At 33.0% G+C, this 19,254-nt stretch overlaps 3 protein-coding genes across 3 annotated transcripts; 2 read left to right on the top strand and 1 right to left on the bottom strand.

Moving 5' to 3' along the window:
- Positions 1 to 1,237: 1,237 nt before the first annotated feature.
- On the top strand, positions 1,238 to 9,050 carry HELRODRAFT_64965 (hypothetical protein; the record flags this gene model as incomplete). The annotated part of the gene is made up of 12 exons (XM_009017324.1): positions 1,238 to 1,432; positions 1,831 to 1,938; positions 2,139 to 2,258; positions 2,606 to 2,812; positions 2,955 to 3,234; positions 3,958 to 4,048; positions 5,341 to 5,539; positions 6,534 to 6,621; positions 7,092 to 7,192; positions 7,445 to 7,506; positions 7,875 to 7,992; positions 8,883 to 9,050. Coding segments are annotated over 12 exons (1,737 nt in total), but the record flags the coding sequence as incomplete, so codon positions are not given.
- A 1,177-nt stretch (positions 9,051 to 10,227) lies between these two features.
- HELRODRAFT_64435 (hypothetical protein) lies at positions 10,228 to 10,490 on the bottom strand (the record flags this gene model as incomplete). The annotated part of the gene is made up of 2 exons (XM_009017323.1): positions 10,228 to 10,366; positions 10,390 to 10,490. The coding sequence occupies 2 exons, from the start codon at positions 10,488 to 10,490 to the stop codon at positions 10,228 to 10,230; spliced, it is 240 nt and encodes a 79-aa protein (XP_009015571.1).
- A 2,635-nt stretch (positions 10,491 to 13,125) lies between these two features.
- HELRODRAFT_160359 (hypothetical protein) lies at positions 13,126 to 17,621 on the top strand (the record flags this gene model as incomplete). Its single annotated transcript, XM_009017322.1, has 10 exons — positions 13,126 to 13,279; positions 13,560 to 13,690; positions 13,836 to 14,043; positions 14,237 to 14,312; positions 14,651 to 14,940; positions 15,113 to 15,261; positions 15,513 to 15,729; positions 16,125 to 16,212; positions 16,277 to 16,316; positions 16,896 to 17,621. The coding sequence occupies 10 exons, from the start codon at positions 13,126 to 13,128 to the stop codon at positions 17,619 to 17,621; spliced, it is 2,079 nt and encodes a 692-aa protein (XP_009015570.1).
- Positions 17,622 to 19,254: the final 1,633 nt, after the last annotated feature.

Genomic DNA, 19,254 nt, shown 5'->3' with positions numbered 1-19,254 from the left:
AAAATTGTTGGCATTGGGAAATTTGACGGTTAATTTTTTTTACAAATTTAAAATGATGGAAGAAAGCGAGAAAGGCTAAAAAATGTTTATCTTAAAAACGCTGGGATGAAGTGATGTTCAGTATGAAAGCGACAAATGTAACATAAAATTAAGCTGAAAGTGAATCGATAAAAATACCCTAAAAACAGCAGGTTTGGCAATAAACGTTAATAGGTGTGGGTAATCTAAGCTAGAATGTATTTTACAATGTGCATGGATATATGTATTGAAAATAATTTTAAAAAAACTACAAAAGAAGCAGAAAAAAGTACTCGTGAAATGATATTACGAAATGAAAATAGTTAGATAATAGCCCTTACGAGCCACTTACACGATTGCGTGCCGTGCAAATTAACAACCACCAGTCAAAAGCTTCTTATTTGTTGCTATAAAAAATGTTTTTGTGATTTTTATTTGGTTCACACTGTGTGACTAATGTTTTTATAAAATAAACATTTCAATGAAAAATATCAAAATTACTTTAAAAAATTTCATGACAAAAACAATAATTATTTTCAATATGAAACACAGGCTTGTCATTTGACCAGCAGAAATGCACTTATTCCATGTTTTAAGAGTTATTTTTGTGAAAAAGTTGCGTCAACGACATAAAATTTTTCCTAAACATAATAACTGCAATGCAATCGGCTGCGCAAACAAAACGCAAACAAACTAAAATGGAAAAACTTTTCACATTCTTTAAAGTTTTAAGTTTCGACATTCTTTAAAGTTTCAGCATTCTTTAAAGTTTAAAAACTTTCAGTCTCACATTTTTAAATGTGTGTGTACATGAGAGCGTGTTTATGTGTGAGCATTTGTGTGAGTGTGTGTGTTTGCGTGCATATGTGTGTGTGTGTGTATGTGTGTGTGGTATGTATTAGAACACTTGTTAGTGACGTGTGATTGATTGATGGCGGAAGTGTTGTCAACTGGCAATTGATTCTAGACTTCTAGACGTCCTTGTATGAATGTCCTGCTTGCGTAAGAGCAACACAACAGTAACAACAGCATGCAACAATAAGCAAATCACCAGCTTCACTTTTTTTCCTTCTTTTCTTGTATAAAAATTTAGTTTTTTTTCAAATTTTACTCAGATAAATAATTACATTTGACAAAATTAAAAATAATTTATATTACGTTTACAAACTTTACCGTAATTTTTTAATTTACCTAATTTTATCAACTCACTTTCAAAACTCGTACCTTCAAGTATGAAACAGCTTTGATGTTGGATTCCATCAAACTGGTCTCCTCGGTCCTCAGTGACGTCAGCAGTTCAAAGGTCAAACGTTGGTTGACCTCATTTCAAAAGTTCACAACACAATTTGACTGCGATAGAGAGGGCGTGAGTGCATGGGAGGATGGAGATGACGTCATGAAACATCTTATGACGGTTGTTCGTTGGCGTCAAACACTGTGTGTTTGTTGTGGTTGTTGTTGTTTCTTAATCATGTTGTTGTTGTTGTTGTTGTTGTTTTTTAATCATGATGTAATTATTGTTGCCGTCATTAAAATTAACGTTAATATAAACGATGCTTTTGAGCAGATGGATTTATTGTTGGGGTTGAAGATGATGATGAATTTTTTAAATTTTTTATTCGTTGTCAATTTAAATTTATTATACATAAACTCTAAAAATATTATGCTTTTTCAAAAGATTTTTTTCTTTAAAAATTTTTTTATTTAAAAAAATGTTCAACTAATAAGTTAAACATTTTATCTTACTGATTATAGCTCAACGACAAAGTGCATTACAACATCTAAAAATATTTGCCTTCGTTTGTCAGACAGACAGATTTCTACGGGGCGACAGGTCACGTCAAATTCGATGACTCCTCTCTTAGGTCTGATGTCAAAATGGACGTCATGGAGGTCTCAAACATACGCCAGCTTTATAGGGTCCTAATCTCTTAATTTTATGTTTTTTTTTTTAATTTTTTCTTAGCTCCACGATATTCCTCTATCAAAATTTTTTGTGTTTCAATATTAGTTTTGTCTTTAAAAACACGATTATATAAGTAACATCGTTTTAAAACTGGTATGGTAAAAATATTTATTAATTTGTTAATATTAACTGCATTGATGGCCACCATTTAAAGATGGGTAGCTGGAGTTCAGAAGGGGGCATAAGCATTCACGAGTACCCCCCACCTCGGCTCCGGGAGAAGATGAGATTTGCCCCTCTAACAAACAGGACCAGATTCATCACATCCATCCTGGTTTGAATTTCCAACATCTTAAATTTAATAAGTTACATCATCATAATTAATTTTCTCAGTATTGTCATCATCATTTCTTCCCTCGACATCATCATCATCTTCATATAAGTTATAATTTTTCCAACATTGTCATCAACATCATTGCCGATCTCCTACTATAGTGAATATTGTTGACATTTCTACAAATATTATTGAGATAAAATCAAATTATTAACACATATTAAAAGCATTATTTATTTATTTGCAATTTTTTATTCCGCTAAACAAAAAATCCAGGAGATCTAAAAAACCGTCTTTGTTTAATATGGCTTATTTTTCATCGTTATAATAACACGAAAACAACGCAGGGCGCTCCGTACTTTATGAAACGTGAGTTGTCCGTTGAGCCAGAAGATCCCAACGATTTTTATGAAGGTTACTGCCCTGAACTTGCTCAAAAAATTGCTAAAAGAATTGGCTTCACGTACATTATCAGACCTGTGAAGGATGGAAAGTTCGGAGCCACAGATGATAACGTCACATGGAATGGAATGATTGGAGAACTTGTGAGAAAGGTGACTGGCTGGTCGGTTGATTGGTTCATAGTCCTTAAGACTACATATATGGCAGTGAAAAATTGCAAAATTTTGACATAAACGAGTAAGATTAATTTAGATATAATTATAATTACCAAAATGTAAATCACACACAATTCAGGAAGCTGACATGGCAATAGCACCACTGACGATAACATCTGCGCGTGAGAGAGTCGTTGATTTCAGCAAACCATTTATGAGTCTCGGAATTAGCATCATGATTAAAAAAATAACAAAGGAAAATCCTGGCATCGTCGGTTTTATGAAGCCTCTCTCTCACGAAATTTGGATGTGCGTATCTTTTGCGTACATCGGAGTAAGTGTGGTCCTCTTCCTCGTGGCCAGGTTCAGTCCAGGCGAAAAAAGCAGCGGATCATCTCGATCCGGAGTGGACTACTTTGGTGCAAATATTTTGAAACAATCTGATTTAAATATGAAACGCATAAAAAATGAAGATGATGAAATGTGTGAGCAACGTGTCAACCATCAATCGGAAGAAATGTTGTTTGATGAGGATCGTATGTTTGCGCAATCTCGTTTCGATTCATTTGATCAAACTTGTCAAACGCTTCATGAAGTTTCTCCATGCATTTTTAAACATAAAACTAATAAAATGTTAGAAAAGCAGCATCAGTTGAATCTACAGCAACAAAATTTAAAGCAATTGCATCAACACCATAAAATATTCTTACACCAAGAACAACAACAATGTCAACCTCACTCACAGCCATTCTCACAACCACTATGTCAACCGCAATGTCGTTGCAGCCATTGCACATCCCAATGCTATAGAACACAGTGCTTTCAGGACTTTTGTCAGGACTGTGAGTCAGAACTGCTTCAATTACGTTTTCGTCAAAAAAAACATCAGCAACAGTTACGTCAACAGCAACAACAGCAGCAACACTTTCTGCAGCTGCAGCAATTTTCCTTACAACCACAACGCCAAAGATCAAACAGTGTGGCGATGCCGACGGAAAGCAGCAGGAGACGGATGACGAAAAGTTACTCGGCAGGTGACTTCCACCGCAAGGACAGCATCTCATCGCACCGCCACATTTCACTCGCCAACATCAGCAGACACCTGAAGAACAGTTACATGGATAACGCTGACGCCGTGCAAGCCATCAGGGTCGACGACAGGATCACCATCTTCAACAGTCTGTGGTTCTCACTTGGTGCATTCATGCAGCAGGGATGCGATGTCGAACCAAAGTTAGCAAACTTTTTTAACAGGCACGTTGCACTTCCAACCACTTGATAGCGATAAATAACAAAATTAATTTATAAGATAGCTCACAATTTTTCGGTATAGAATATATAAACTCATGAAACTAAGTATTTTTGAAAAAGTTGTTAATGAAACAATTTTTTCCTGAGAAAATTTGTTAAAGTTTTTTGTTCCCATCAGTTTTTAACATAAAATGTCTAAAATTTGAAACTTTTTCCTGTTGAAACGGATTGCATTTCATTCAAATTTTAATTCTTACTCCATTGTTGAGTGTCATCACGTGATTGCAAACGTAATCGGAGATTAAAATTTCTTCCGAGAACATCCATTCAAATTATTGCATTCCACTTTTTTTCACAAAATTTATTCCACACAAATTTTATATTTTTATTTTTGTTATTGCTGAAAACTGAAAAAAGTTCAGAGTGTATATATAGGGTTACAAACTTTTATCACACAAATCTTTGGCGTACTAAGGTGGATTTAGAAAATGATTTTTTTTTAGAAGCAAAACTAGCTTTCCATACCTCTTGTATGCCTAAAGACTCTTTCAAGCTTTTACACAATGCTACTATATAAATAAAAACAAATGAATTAACTAGCTACAAATAAACAAAAAATAACTAAATAAAATTAAACTAAACTAAATGAAATTGGTGTAAAAAAGCGGGACATACCAGTGATTTGCTCTTCCACACATTGTCCACAATCATTGTAATACTTTTGAGATTCAATAAACGAACAAGACATCATATGCTCTCTCAAAAATTGAACTAGCTTCCATTGCAAAAATACAATCAAACTTCATCTCCCCTGCCCTGAGTTAGTCAGCATATTTACTTTATAGGGCACATATTCATCTCGTATCATAAGTATGTACGTGAACACCTACACGCATAAGCATATAAAGACATCAGCCAACAGCAGTGAGTTGTCCACACATAACTATTACCATTATTAATAATTTTATTATTAAGGGTAATAATAAAATTATGATTGTTTGGTTGTGAGTGCGTCAGAAGTTACTATTGCCATTACTATTAAACTGTTTTTTGAAATGGTGCAAAGCAACAAGATCAAGTTATGAATTATTTTTTATGGTTTGAACCCCGAAAACCACTTCTGGCTAGCTACGCCCATGGCAATATAATTTATTTACTACAATAAATGATTAATATTATTTATAAATAATATTTATAAATTGTAATATTTTTCTTTTGTCAGGAAATTTAACTCCATTATTTAAAGTTGGGTTTGAAACTTCTGCTACCAACAGGTCTCTGCCTGGAAGAATCGTGGGAAGTGTGTGGTGGTTCTTCACCCTCATCATCATCAGCTCCTACACAGCCAACCTGGCGGCTTTCCTAACGCAGGAACGAATGCAGAGTCCCATCGAATCCGCCGATGACCTAGCCAAGCAGACGGAGATCAAATACGGGAGTGTCGATTCAGGATCGACGAAAGATTTTTTTAAGGTTGCTTCAGTTTGCTTATTCACCGCATGAATACCATTACATCAATTGCACGAAATACTGGCTTTCATCAATCAATTGCTACTGAACAGAAACGTCGAGAAAAATTAATTCTTTGCAAATTTTGTATAAATGTTTTTGAAGAAATTATGTGTTTCAGTTTTGTCGACAACTAAATGTATGTCGAAAGTTATTTTTTTTTTAATATTAAAATGATCACGTTATTTTTAAAGTTCGTCCACTGGCCATAACTTATGTTTTGGCGGCAAAATGATATCAAACGTTTCAAACATGCCGTCAACTGAAGAAACAATTTCATTAATTCCTTATTCTAGGAAACATTCAAAAATAACTTTTTTTTACGTGAAAATTAAAAAAACAAACTTGACAAAACAAAAATGAAATTTCATTATCAGAAAAAATTACCACGCTGTTTTCCCTCCTATCGAAAGAAATATTAATTTTTCAAATTTCTCAAAACTTTGAAAGTATTTTTTCAAGTGCGTGACTGCAAATCATCATTCAATTTTTTGAGATACAAACGAAATTTACGAATGGAAATATATGCACAAAACTGAAAGCAAATTTTATATAAATATCTTTTTCAATGAAATTCCCATAATTATGAATCCAAAATTTCATACAAACACTCGTTTTTTTGACCTTTTTTTTATTAATGTTATGCCAGTAAAGCAGTTAAAAACTTATTTGAAATCAACAACTTGTTTTATTTTGTTGAAAACAAAATAATTTTATTTTCATTCGTGAAGTTGTTTTACAAAAACGATAACAATAAAGCTTATGATTGCACGAACTGGAAGGTCTATTATGTTGGTTGGTTGTTTGGTTTGTCGGTTGGCTGGTCGGTTGGTTGTTTCATAACGATTTTATTTTTGTTTTAACTTTAATAATCAAGTAGAGAAACATATCACCCTAATTAAATTTGAAATAAATAATAATTAACTATGGATTGATGAAATAAAAAAATGCCATCAAGACGTCAAGCATATCAGTGTACGAACGCATGTGGGCATTTATGTCATCCAACAATCCAACTGTCATCTTCGTCAAAACAAATGATGAAGGTTTGGGTCTACTTTTTTCATTCGTAACTGGTTTTTAACTGTTCTTCAACTATTCATCAATTTTTGTCATTTGCTAGAATTGCATTTTTGTTTCAACGTAATTTTTAATTGTTTTCCAATTTTCTTATTAAATTGTAGTTTTCTTCTTAAGAAACTTCTTTGTGAAATATTGTTTTAAAAATTCTTTTAAAAAATATAAATAATTATTTTTTACTTGAAAATCAATATAATAGCAAGCATGTTTCAATTTTCTTGATTTTGAAAAATCTATTTCACTGTTTTCTAAATTTACTCCTTGAATTAAAAACACGGCTATTGTATTCTGCCATTAAACCAAAAACTATCCATTCTATCAAATTTTTATTTTATGAAATATGTTTTTGAAGAACAAAAACTTTTTATAAAACAACTGATGATGAGTCTCTCCTACCTCACAAAAAATCACAAGCATCACCCCCACAACGGTGCAGGTGTGGACAGGGTTCGAACAAGCAAAGGCAAGTACGCCTTCCTGGCAGAATCAACAACTGTTGACTACTACAACCAGAGGAAGCCCTGCGACACCATGAAGGTTTGTTTGGTTCACATTCATTTCGCATCCAATAATAATCACAGTCATTCAAATATTTTCTAATTATTGCTTGTCAGTTACTCTCACACTCAGTTGTTATTGCTAATAACTTTTTAAGGTAAACGTTTTAAACACATTGATAAATATTAACTTGTTTCAATTTATTAATAAAGAAAATAACTTTATATCCAATAAAATTTTGCACTTCAAAAACTTTTAAATGTTTTTTGAAATGTTTTTGAAACATAACAGGTGGGAGGCAACTTGGACTCGAAAGGTTATGGCATCGGAATGCAGCAAGGATCTGATCTCAAGTCTGTACATTAATTGTTTTTTTATTAAATTTTAATATATCAAACCCAAATATTTTAACAAAATTTACTAAAAATAAGTTAGAATAATTTCAAAATCATCATTTTATTGAAAGTATTTTGTTATAATTCTCATCTCCAATGCAAATTACTTCGACCTTCCAAGCCTGCATTTGATAAGCGCTTAAATTACAGCGCATCCAATCAAATGATTGTATGACCTTTATTACGATATCATGATAAGACAACTTTCTATTCATCCACCCAAGCCGCTGGGCAACATCATCACCAAGTATTTAAAATTGATAAACACTCATAAAACAGAACACCGTTTTTCTTTCCTTCCATACAAACATCATCCATCATTCCAGAGACAGAATAACATTAACAGTGCTGGAACTGCACGAAGGTGGAGAGCTGACAAAGCTGGAAACAAAATGGTGGCAGGAAAAGGGTGAATGTCCTGTGAAGGAGGTCACTCTAAAAAAAGTACGTGGTGGTGGAAGGGTCATCGGGTATTTGGTTCATGGTAAATTATTTTCAGATGGTATAATGAATGAGTATTTAAGGATGACATTTTGCATGATGTGGATAGCGTTCTAGTAACGTAGTAAGAAAATTGTGGTTAATGTATGATTTGTAGGCTGGAACATTTGTAAATTTTTAAATGGTAATAACGAAAAGTGCTTATAAATAAGATGTTTGTTATGGTGTTTGCAAATATGATCAACAAGTTAGCTCAGTCGGTAGGAATGCCATGTTTCGCTCTTCTATAACGCGATAACATGGTTCGAATACTGTCTGTCCGAAACTCAAAGATCATCATACGAATATGCTGAGGTGCTTGCGCGTGTGTACGTACTGTGTACGTGTGTCGTGTATAGAAAAACATGTAAGAAGCTCTGCGTTATAAAGAATAAAATATTTATGCAAACATGACGGAGTGTCTTTTACTCAAGTTAACGATTCAGCCTCAAATCATTATAAAGAGATTTAGATGACAAAGATCTGCAGTGGAAATTCTATGAAAGATGACAATGTTAATTTTGTTCATTGCTTATATCGATAACAAAGTATGGTGACGATGATGATGAAAATAACAATGAAAAGGACAAAAACGCTGATGATGATGATGATGGTGGTGATAATAATTATTATACTTATGGTAATGATGGGAATAGAGATGATTGGAAAAACAATACCAGTGATTACGTGATTGCAAACATGCGTTTGTCCAATTGAAATAAAAAGGTAAGAATGAAAAGTCATCAACATCATCTTCATCAGTAACTTCATCTTCTTCTTCATCATCATCATTTTATTCATCATCGTCGTCGTCGTCATTATTTATAAAAATTCACTCTGAAACTTAGCACGAGTTGACGAGCAGTTTGAAACTGCAGAATACTCTCGGGATCTTCTACATCCTGATAGCTGGACTGGTATTGGCTTTGATCCTTGTCGTCCTCGAGATATCTTACGCTAGTAAGATGGAGTCTACAAGGAGACGGGTACATTTTTTGTTTCTAAACTGTACAGGTGGTTGAGGGGTTTTGTGTGGATTGAATAGCATCTTTATATTGTTAGATGATCTCGTGACGTTTACGATTTCACATCTGTTGAGGTAATTTGGTTTTTTACAAAACTAAAAAAATTTGAGAATTTTGATCTAATGCATATTTCTTAACTTTTCAAGATAACGTTCAAACAAGCTTTCGTGTGTCACATAAAATTTGCATTACGTGCAACCAACATGAAGAACAAATCCTACTTAACTAGCAGCAACGACAACGTCAACAACAACAACAACAATAAAAATAACAACAACATCAACGACTTCAACAACAACGGCAATAACAACAACATTGATAACAACACCAACACCATTGAATACATTAAAAACATCAATAGCAACATCAACAACAACAAAACTGTAAGAAAAAGCTTTCCTGACCATTCAAGGAAGAAAACATCTACCAAGCAAGTTCGTAGTAGCAACTATGACGACCTTCAAAATTTCTACATAAGAAGTGACTGCTTGAGCGATGTTGACGAGTGTCGCGATGTCGATTTGATCTCCATTGACGACATGCTCGTCAAAGATGTTAGTCAGTCTGACGTTCACCAATCGTTTTTTTATATTATAGAATAAGAATAGAATTAGAATAAAATAGAATAGAATGGAATGGAAAGGAATGGAATAGAATAGAATAGAATAGAATAGAATAGAATAGAATTGAATTGAATTGAAATAAATTGAATTGAATAAATTTGGAGCGCGACAAAGCTTCTTGCCACCTTAATGCAAACAGCTTTTAAGAAAAAATAATTCAATAATCAAAATATTTGGTTGAAAATGTTCTGTTCAACTTTACATCTTCTGGGTTGACATTTTTATTTTCAGATATAAAATTTGCTTTTCAAAATGTTGGGTGATTTGACCACATTTTCAGGTAGGTCATTCCAGTCATTGACTATTCCGTTGGTTTTTCTGACATTTTTTTCTGCAAATCCACTTAATCAACTTCATTCCATTTCCTCTTTTGCCGTGGTAGGTGCGTAGTCAGGTTTGATATCAACAATCTGCAGTCCATCAGGCAATTGATGAGTTGATGTCATGTCTCCTCTTCTGCCTCTGTGAACCAGTAAAGACCACCCGAGAAGCTTTGACCTGTCCTCGTATTTTAATCCTCTGCATTAGAGTGGTATTCTGGATGCTCTTTTCTAAATCCTTTCTAAGCGTTTAATTTGGTATTTTCTAAAGGGGTACCATACAATTACTCCATACTCCAGAACTGACCTAACCACAGATTCACAAATAAGCAAAAAAGCTGCTATAGGTGCATTTTTGAAATTATGTAATCTTGCTGTACAGTTTAAAATTACGTTTTAGCAAACCAATTATTTTTTCTATTTGCTTTTCTAGCAGCCTGAGAAATACAATCGTTGAAAATCAGTTTGGAGTCTATAAGTATACCAAGATCCATATTTGTTCTGTCTCAGTTAGGGGCATCTCTACTCCTCCTATGTTGAGAACTGCTTTTGACCTCCAACTTTAAATACGGAACACTTGGAAGCATTTACTTTTAACCCACGTCTCAAGAACCAATCACTTACATTTTCTAAGGTTATTTGCAATTATCGACAGTCTTCTTCAGTCTAAATTACGTTGAAGAGTTCGGAGTCATCTGCAAAAAGTAGAATGTTTCCACAAACATCTGCAATATTATTGATGCAGATAATAAATAGGAGTGCACCGAGCAGGCTGCCTTGAGGCACTCCTCTAGTGATCTTAATTAGCTGCGATAACGCATCCTCATTTTTAGCCGGGAAGGTTCGATTGCTCAAGAAACATCTGATCCACCCAATAATATAATTAGTTATATTTTATATTTGAATATTTATTTTGGAAAATATATTAAATCATATTTAATTATGTTAACTAGTATACACATCGGTATGTAATTGCTGTTAGCAAGATTTTTTATATTCGATCTAATATATCTGTCCATTGTATTTTTTATTTTTTCATGAAAATCATAAATTAATTTGAAAATATGTAAATAAATATTAAATTAATTGATTAATTAAGTATTCAGTTAATTAATTAATTAATTAGATGGAACCTCAACCGATGTGCAGTCGCAATGTTGAGAGATTTACACGCAAGCGACCAGCACGAGCCACGATGGAATGAATGAATGAATGAATGGATGGATGGATGGATGGATGGATGGATGGATGGATGGATGGATGGATGGATGGATGGATGGATGGATGGATGGATGGATGGATGGATGGATGGATGGATGGATGGATGGATGGATGGATGGATGGATGGATGGATGGATGGATGGATGGATGGATGGATGGATGGATGGATGGATGGATGGATGGATGGATGGATGGATGGATGGATGGATGGATGGATGGATGGATGGACGATGAGATGGAAACATTTTTTTAGTCTGATCGATGTTTGTTTCCTTTTTTTTTATTTGTTTGATGACATGTTTGTTTCATTCGATGTTTTTTTAAATTATTTTCATTGGATGTCATCATCAACTAACTACATTTTATTGAACTACATTTTATTGAACGTATGTGTCATTGGTGTTTTTAAAATAAATTATGACGTCATTTCGTGACTGAAAATGTTTTTTTATTTTATGAAAAATGCAATCAACTCTATTTAAAATTCATATACAACTGTGTTTTCATCAGCATTATCACCCCCATTCTAACGTAAATCATTATCATCAACCTCCTACATCTACTTCCATCATCACCGTCATCATCGTCATTTATCTCACGCACCACCAACACAATCATTGAATAAATCTTGATAAAAAAAATTTCATCCGAATAAAAATATTCACGCAATTCGTTGAAGGGATTTTCTCGTCGATAGAAGCTTCCAAACACCAAGCGACTGATTTATTATAACTATAAAAATGGAACTATAGAATAGCCACAAAGACGTTATCACGGTGGTGTAATGAACTTGTCGTAAATATGCATTGGGACAACGTCATGACAGCCTATCAAATATAAATATTTCATTCCTACCTGTTTGTTTACCCTGGTTGTTACTAAGCAAGAGGAGCCAGGCAGGCACGCACGCACGTGCGCTCGAGAAACGCAGGAACATTGCAGCTGAGAAAGTTACAATAGATAGTATACTTACGTTTTTCGAAAATATGTTGACATTGCATATTATAATAATTGCTGTTTGATTTACATTTTAGATATATTTTAATACAAAATTATGTGACTCAAACGAGATACGGATAGTCAAATGTGTTAGCACAGTCTCGTTTTTGTGAACGAAGATGACGTAAGATTGCTTTTTATATTGTTGAAACGAAAGAATCCAGAAGTTGCTAAAAAATAAAAATTTATCTCTATCTCCATGATAATAAACAAGAATCGTCGTCGATCATGTCGCGTGATAACTGGTTCAGTGTTCAACAAAAGACGTTATTTGATCTTACATGCGGTGAGAAAACTTAAAATTTTTCAATTTGAAACAACTGATGCATGTTGTTCGAGCAAATTAATATGAGTGGTATCTCTTAAAAACTGAAAAATGTTTAAATCTGCACAATCATTTCAGCTATTAACCTGCACGTTCCAAGTTTTGTACAGAAAAATCAATATATATATTTTATCTGGTTAACCTGTATGTAGTTTCACCAAATTTTATATAAAGTTCAAAGACGACGTGTAACAAACATGAGGCAGATATTGAAACAAAGAAACATTTTTTAAAATCTGGAAATGTGACTGAACTTGACAGGTTTTCTGTACGAGTTGGAGTTAAATAAGTTTTAATGAGCGCAGTAAACGTTTGTTGATCTGTAAAAACACCACTTAACATCATATAAATGAATTGCGGAATAACATCCGTGGTAATGCCTTTTAACATTAAAAGTGTTAAACCAACTAATCAAAACATTTTTTTTTGAAATAGAGAAACATATAAATTAAAAAAAACATTTAAAGTTTTAAAATCGAATCAGTTCAGTCAATTTGCTTGTACTCAATAGTGTTTTTGCTCGTCACAACCAGGTAACAGTGGCGTTACTAATTGGGATGCAGCCCACTGATGAACTGCCCACCATGGTGGAAGATGTGGTGCTCAGTGACAACGTGACAGGTGTTCACAACGTTCCACTATCCAATGTGAGGTACAGTGATAATGCTGGCAGTCACGATTATCACAAATTGGAAACACATTTAAAGGAAGATTATCATGACACATATTATAAGGATGGTGATGATTTTGGTGGCGATGGAAACTACTATGATGATAATGATGTGAATGAAGCCAGTTTGAAAACATTTGGAGTTTAGTTTTTTTTTATTCTAGATTTAATTTTTAAACAAGCTTAAAGTGCAAATAAGAGATAAATTGACCGGAAAAATGTTTTGAGGTTTCTATGAGTTAAAATTTTTTTACGCTCGGCATCACTGTCAAGAAGTCTTAAATAAATCGGTAACACGTATAAGAATCAAAAATTGAATATGTTAATTAACACAATGTAACATTATAGAACTACGCCCAAGAGATATTTACGTGTTGGTAGACGAATCCTTCAACATAACATGCACCGTTCATTCCGAACGTTTAATCAAATCCATTGACCTGCCAAATCTTCTCAAGTCCAATGTTAATTATACACGGGTATTGTGACAAATCTTTGTTGTATTCAGTTAGGTTTTTAATCCGTTATGCAACTCAAAAATATGACAATGCAATCTACTTATATGATATATTGAAAGTTTGAAACTATGTTTCCAGTAAATCATTTTAAAAAAAATTTCCCCAGTTTATTGCCAACCAATCAATTTTGGGGAGAAGTAAAGAGAACGACAACAATTTCAAAGACACCAACGCTCCAGAAAGTCGTTACATGATTGTTCTAAATGTTGAAATCTGGAAAGCTTCCATGAACATGAACGGATTTCATCATTGCGTTGTGGTTGATGAAAATGAGGAACTGATTTTTATTGCAACCATGTCCATAACAGTTCAATGTAACTTGAAAATTTTTTTTTATCTGATTTTTTTAATTGAGATCTTTTGATGGAATTTTTATGTCAGTTTATTTGGATTTATATAATTTTTACGGATTTGTACACACGCACCGTATTTTCGAAATTGCACAGCTAGAATTTTTATAGTTTTCAAACGTTTTTAAATAACATTTTCATTTTTAACCATTTGAAGACTCATCAAATCCTGTGATTGAAGTTATGAGCTGGTTCAATGGAGCCAGCTGGTTGATTGTCTACTGCACCAACAGGTACACACACTCCTCCACACGTTGCCACATGTGAGTTAGATGTCACCGATATATGTATTTATCTAACAACAATTTGTGATTATGGTTTGATTTTGCACGTTTTTTTTAGTTTTTCTTTTGATCTGATCAATCAAAATTGTTTGTTATGAAGTTTTTACCAAGCTATTTTTGTCTAAAAAAATATTTGTGGGTTGCTTTTAAAATGCATTAAATAATTTTTACTAAAAACTGTTTTGTCATTACGTAAACGCATTAAAGTAAATAGGCCTATTCATTAACAACGATCCATTTATAACGAATGTGTATGTTTATTAACAGCCAAAAAACTATTTCATTAGGACAGGTGTGAACAGCTTTAGCACCAAGTCACATGGCATCTTGACATCTCTCAACACATCTCTTGCTTGCCGTTATTTAACCCTATCAACAAATTTCGGAAATAATGTAAGTGCTGAAGATGTTGAAAGTACGAATTACGCGGTGGTTCTTAATGGAAGCAGCGCTGATGACAATGACAAAAGTGTAGAAAATTTCGTATTGAACCTCGAATGCTGGAACGGTTTAACAGCTTTTCAACAATCTGCCAATGTTGATACAATCGCTTTAAATGCCTCCACTTCAAACTCAAGTAAGATTAACAACCTTATTACCATTAATTAAATGAAAATTAATATATGCTAACGTTTCTATGAAACAAAATTGAATCATTCTCACATTAACAAGTAAATACATCTGAGCCTATATTATTAATTTATGAAATTGATGCAACAATAAACAATGAACTGACCTAAACCACATAGGACCGATAAGACTGTTGAAAATTTCTCACGATGTTGCCAGCGACGAACTCCACCTAACTTTCAGGACTTCCATCGCCTGGAACCCACTTGTGCTACCTCTCTGTTATTATGTGACGACATCCAACAACTTGCACTTATCTAACCAGCAAGTCAGACACTAATTACCATATCAAATTTTTGACTCTTTTTCCAATAAAAATCGGTTTTAGATTGACAAAACTTTAATCCGTATAATCTCAACGCAATAACTTTGTGAAAACTTTTTATACAAATCTGTTGATTTAGGTTTAATGATCAAATATTAAATTTAATATAAATTGCCCTTGTAATTAATTTGTATGAAAATGATTAAACTTGAAAACGCCAATACAATTAGAAATTACCCACCAACCACAAAAAGATCAATTCAACTTTGGAAACGTTCCAAGTGAAATTGGACATCCTCAGTGATCCAGCACTTGTTAGTTCTAAAATAAACGTATGTCTCCATGCAACCATCAAATACAAAGAACCACAAAAACCGTGCTCTGATCATATAGAAGACTTTGAAACCGATGCTGCTCGGTCAATGATGTACAGAAGATGTGATCAGCTGATCTTGTCCAAAATCAATACTAGTTAGTTATCTTGCCAGCAAATTTTTCTTGTATTATTTTTTTATAACTTTTACAGAAATAAAAAAATAAATTTGTAATATTTGAATTGAACGGATACAGTACATATTTTGTCGGTAATGATACGTTAGGTTGATGCAAGATCTCTTTTAACTATGATTAGGTCCTACGATTTGTAATGTTTTTAATCGGATAGGATAACATTTTTATGTTTTTCCAGGTAGAATGAATTTCAAATTTCTTAAAAAGTTTTCACTGCTCTGGCATTTTATAATTTATTACCTAAATACTGTCATATTCAATTATATTAACTTAACTGAGTTAATAACTTTAAAATTTTCTGTTAAATTCGTTTGCCAGAAATTATAATTTTGACTTTTAATTAAAAAAATCTGAAGGTCATTGGGATTTTTTCGTAGTACCTTCAATCGTTATTGCTGTACTCTTTCTGCTGTTCGTCACTGTCATCTTGCTTTGTCGAAGCAGGTATTTAATTTTTATCTTTAGAAAAGATAGAAAATATATTTCAAAATATTTTTTAAACTTCTAGAATTTGTAAACACCAAAACATCTCAATGCCTATAAAAGAGGTTTCTTTTTATTAAAAATCTCTTATATCAATATAGAGAAAATATATTTATTCTTATAATTATTGGAACATTTATATAGCACATTTTAACCTATGTAAAACACCAAAACACCATCATCATTCTATGCGGTCAATTGATTGATTGGACACCATTTGACATGGTCGTCACCTGTTCCGGCCATTTTTATATTTATACGAATGCATATGATTACATACATCCATACATCTATATATTTACATACGTATCTACACAACGTAGCAATACATAATTTATGGTGAGAGTTGTTTTAAAATAATTTTTTTATAACGCTTAATTTCGCCAGATCTCGTTGTAATAAGTTTTAACAATTAAAATTGTAACGAATTAAAAAGGATCATTAGTGTTTTAATGCGTGATACTAATATTTCCAAATTTTCCCGAATTAATTGAATAGAATAAATGTTGCAGGAAGCATCTTATGAGCTTGTAAATGGAACGAACGAGGTCTACTCTCAGATCATTCACTATTCGGTCAGAGTGTTGAATTGTATTTAATTCCAGTACCAAATTAAAATATAATTCTTGAATTGTTTTAAACAGACAGACTCTTCCAACCATTACTTTCAGTTAGATACTAAGGTAGAATTAAGTTTGAATCACTATCCGAAGGATAATCAAAATATTGCAATTAGTACTTCGTCAAATACTGAAGATCCTGACAACAGTGTTGAAAACAATAATAACGATGTTGGAAATTTTGTCAACAATGTTGGGAATGACATCCAGAATGCTGGAAATGACATCCACAATGTTGGTAATGACATCCATAATGTTGGAAATGACGTCCACAATGCTGGGAATGACATCAACAATGTTGGGAATGACATCAACAATGTTGGGAATGACATCAACAATGTTGGGAATGACATCAACAATGTTGGGAATGACATCAACAATGTTGGGAGTGGCATCAACGATAACAGTAACGACATCAACCGCAATGAAAATGACATGCACGTTGTCGGGAATTGCATCAACAACGTTAGAAAAGCCGTCACCAATAATGAAGATGATGGTGATGTAACAGATTCAGAGGAAGAAAATTATTCCAAAGTATCACTCCAACATGTTCCAATCAGTTTTATATATCCACCAAACAGAAAACCAGTCAATGTTTGGGCAGAGCAGTATTTAAATAATGATGATGACGATGGTGATGACCTTGACGATGATGATGGTGACCATATGGGTGAGAGCAATGACGCATCAGAGCCTGATTCATATTGCAGATCAGCAACTGTGAATATTAAACAGAACTGTTTATAAATAAGAATTAAAAATTAATTACAATGATAAATGATAACAACGTTGGTATATAAATTAAATTATCTAAAAAAATAAATACTGAAGTTAATTAATATATGGTGGATCTGGACAACTTTGACGGGGAACGCCAAAATTTTTAAAATGTTTAACTTGGGACGGTGCCAACGTTTGTGGTAGGATATTTTTTGCGGATCACTTCCGTTTTTTTGTCCATTTTCAACAAAAAACGATGTTTTTCTGTTGAAATAATAAATTTCACTGAACTTTTTGCTCACGTCGGAGGCCACCTCTAAATCCGCCACTGTATGTTAATGCGTCTTCCCTGATAAAGTTGATTAAAAATTTCAATAAAATAAAAATTAAAAAAAATACGAATTTTATAAGAAGGCAAAAAAAGACAAGAAAAATTAGTAAAATTTAAAAAAAAATACAATATGTATGTTATAAACGGTGTTAGGATAAATCATTTTTGGCCGCATTACTAATAGTTAGTTCAGTTACATTCCTACTACTATGTTTCAGGAACTAATTCAACATTAACTGCCGGGTTTTTTCCAAGGTCAGTATAAAAAATCTGTCAATGAAATAGCTTTGTATGAACAAATTTTGAGTTGTTTCAGAAACACAGTATCATCATCTTTAAATTGTACAGTTACACATTATAAGTGAGGCAAACATCTGATGGTCTTAGGTGATCGATCATCATAAATCATCATTCGACCTCGGACGGGATCGCAGCATAGGTGGAAAATCTTCCAACATGGTATGCGAAATCAACCCAAAAATTAAGTTGATGAAGGGTCGGATTTACTTTACAACAAGTATGGATGTTTGATCCGGGTTTTATGACCATCCGCCCGTTTGTCTATTTTCCATTAAAATCTATTTTCATATTAAGCATTTTAAAATTGTTTTTTCATTCGTGGCATGAAATTTATTATAAAAATCTTGGTGATCCTCATCATCATCGTTCATCATCAGGATCGTTAAAACTATTATCATTTAAAATTATCATTATCATTTTAAATATACACAGCAACCATGGAGATGAAACCGCATTGTATTTTTTCTAAATGAAAAAATATTTTTTAAATTTAAAAAAAAATTAATACAAAAATAACATTAATATGTACGACGATTTTTAACAAAAACAATAATATTTAAAACGTTTATTAGTAAGTAAACTGTGCCACACTGACTGACAACGTCATAATCTCTAGATTGGTTCGTGCATAGCTTACTTTCTGTTCACACGAAATACAAAATTAAATGTACGCTTTATTTAGCAACTTGTGTCGCAACTTGTGTCGCAACTTGTGTCGCAACTTGTGTCGCTGAACATTCATGCTTTCATTTCAACGTTTAATCCTGTCAGGTCGCTAAATAGGCCAATTTATTGCTGTGTGAAAAAAGTAAAACATCTAATGAATGTTTTGAACAAATATTATGGCGTGAATGTGGTGATGGTGATGATGACGACGATGATGATGTTAATAATAATAATTAATAATCCTCTTATTATTGTTATGATTGAGTTGTCATGAAAAAAAAAATGAAATTTTGTTTGCCAACATTTACGTTGAGGTCGATAATGAAAGTTCATTGTGATGTGGTGCTGATGTATCATAATCGT

The sequence above is a fragment of the Helobdella robusta genome (genome assembly GCF_000326865.2).
Source record: "Helobdella robusta unplaced genomic scaffold HELROscaffold_2, whole genome shotgun sequence".
Taxonomy (NCBI): Eukaryota; Metazoa; Annelida; class Clitellata; order Rhynchobdellida; family Glossiphoniidae; genus Helobdella; species Helobdella robusta.
Note: the sequence above shows the minus strand (reverse complement) of the source record. Positions and strands in the feature narration are given on the sequence as shown.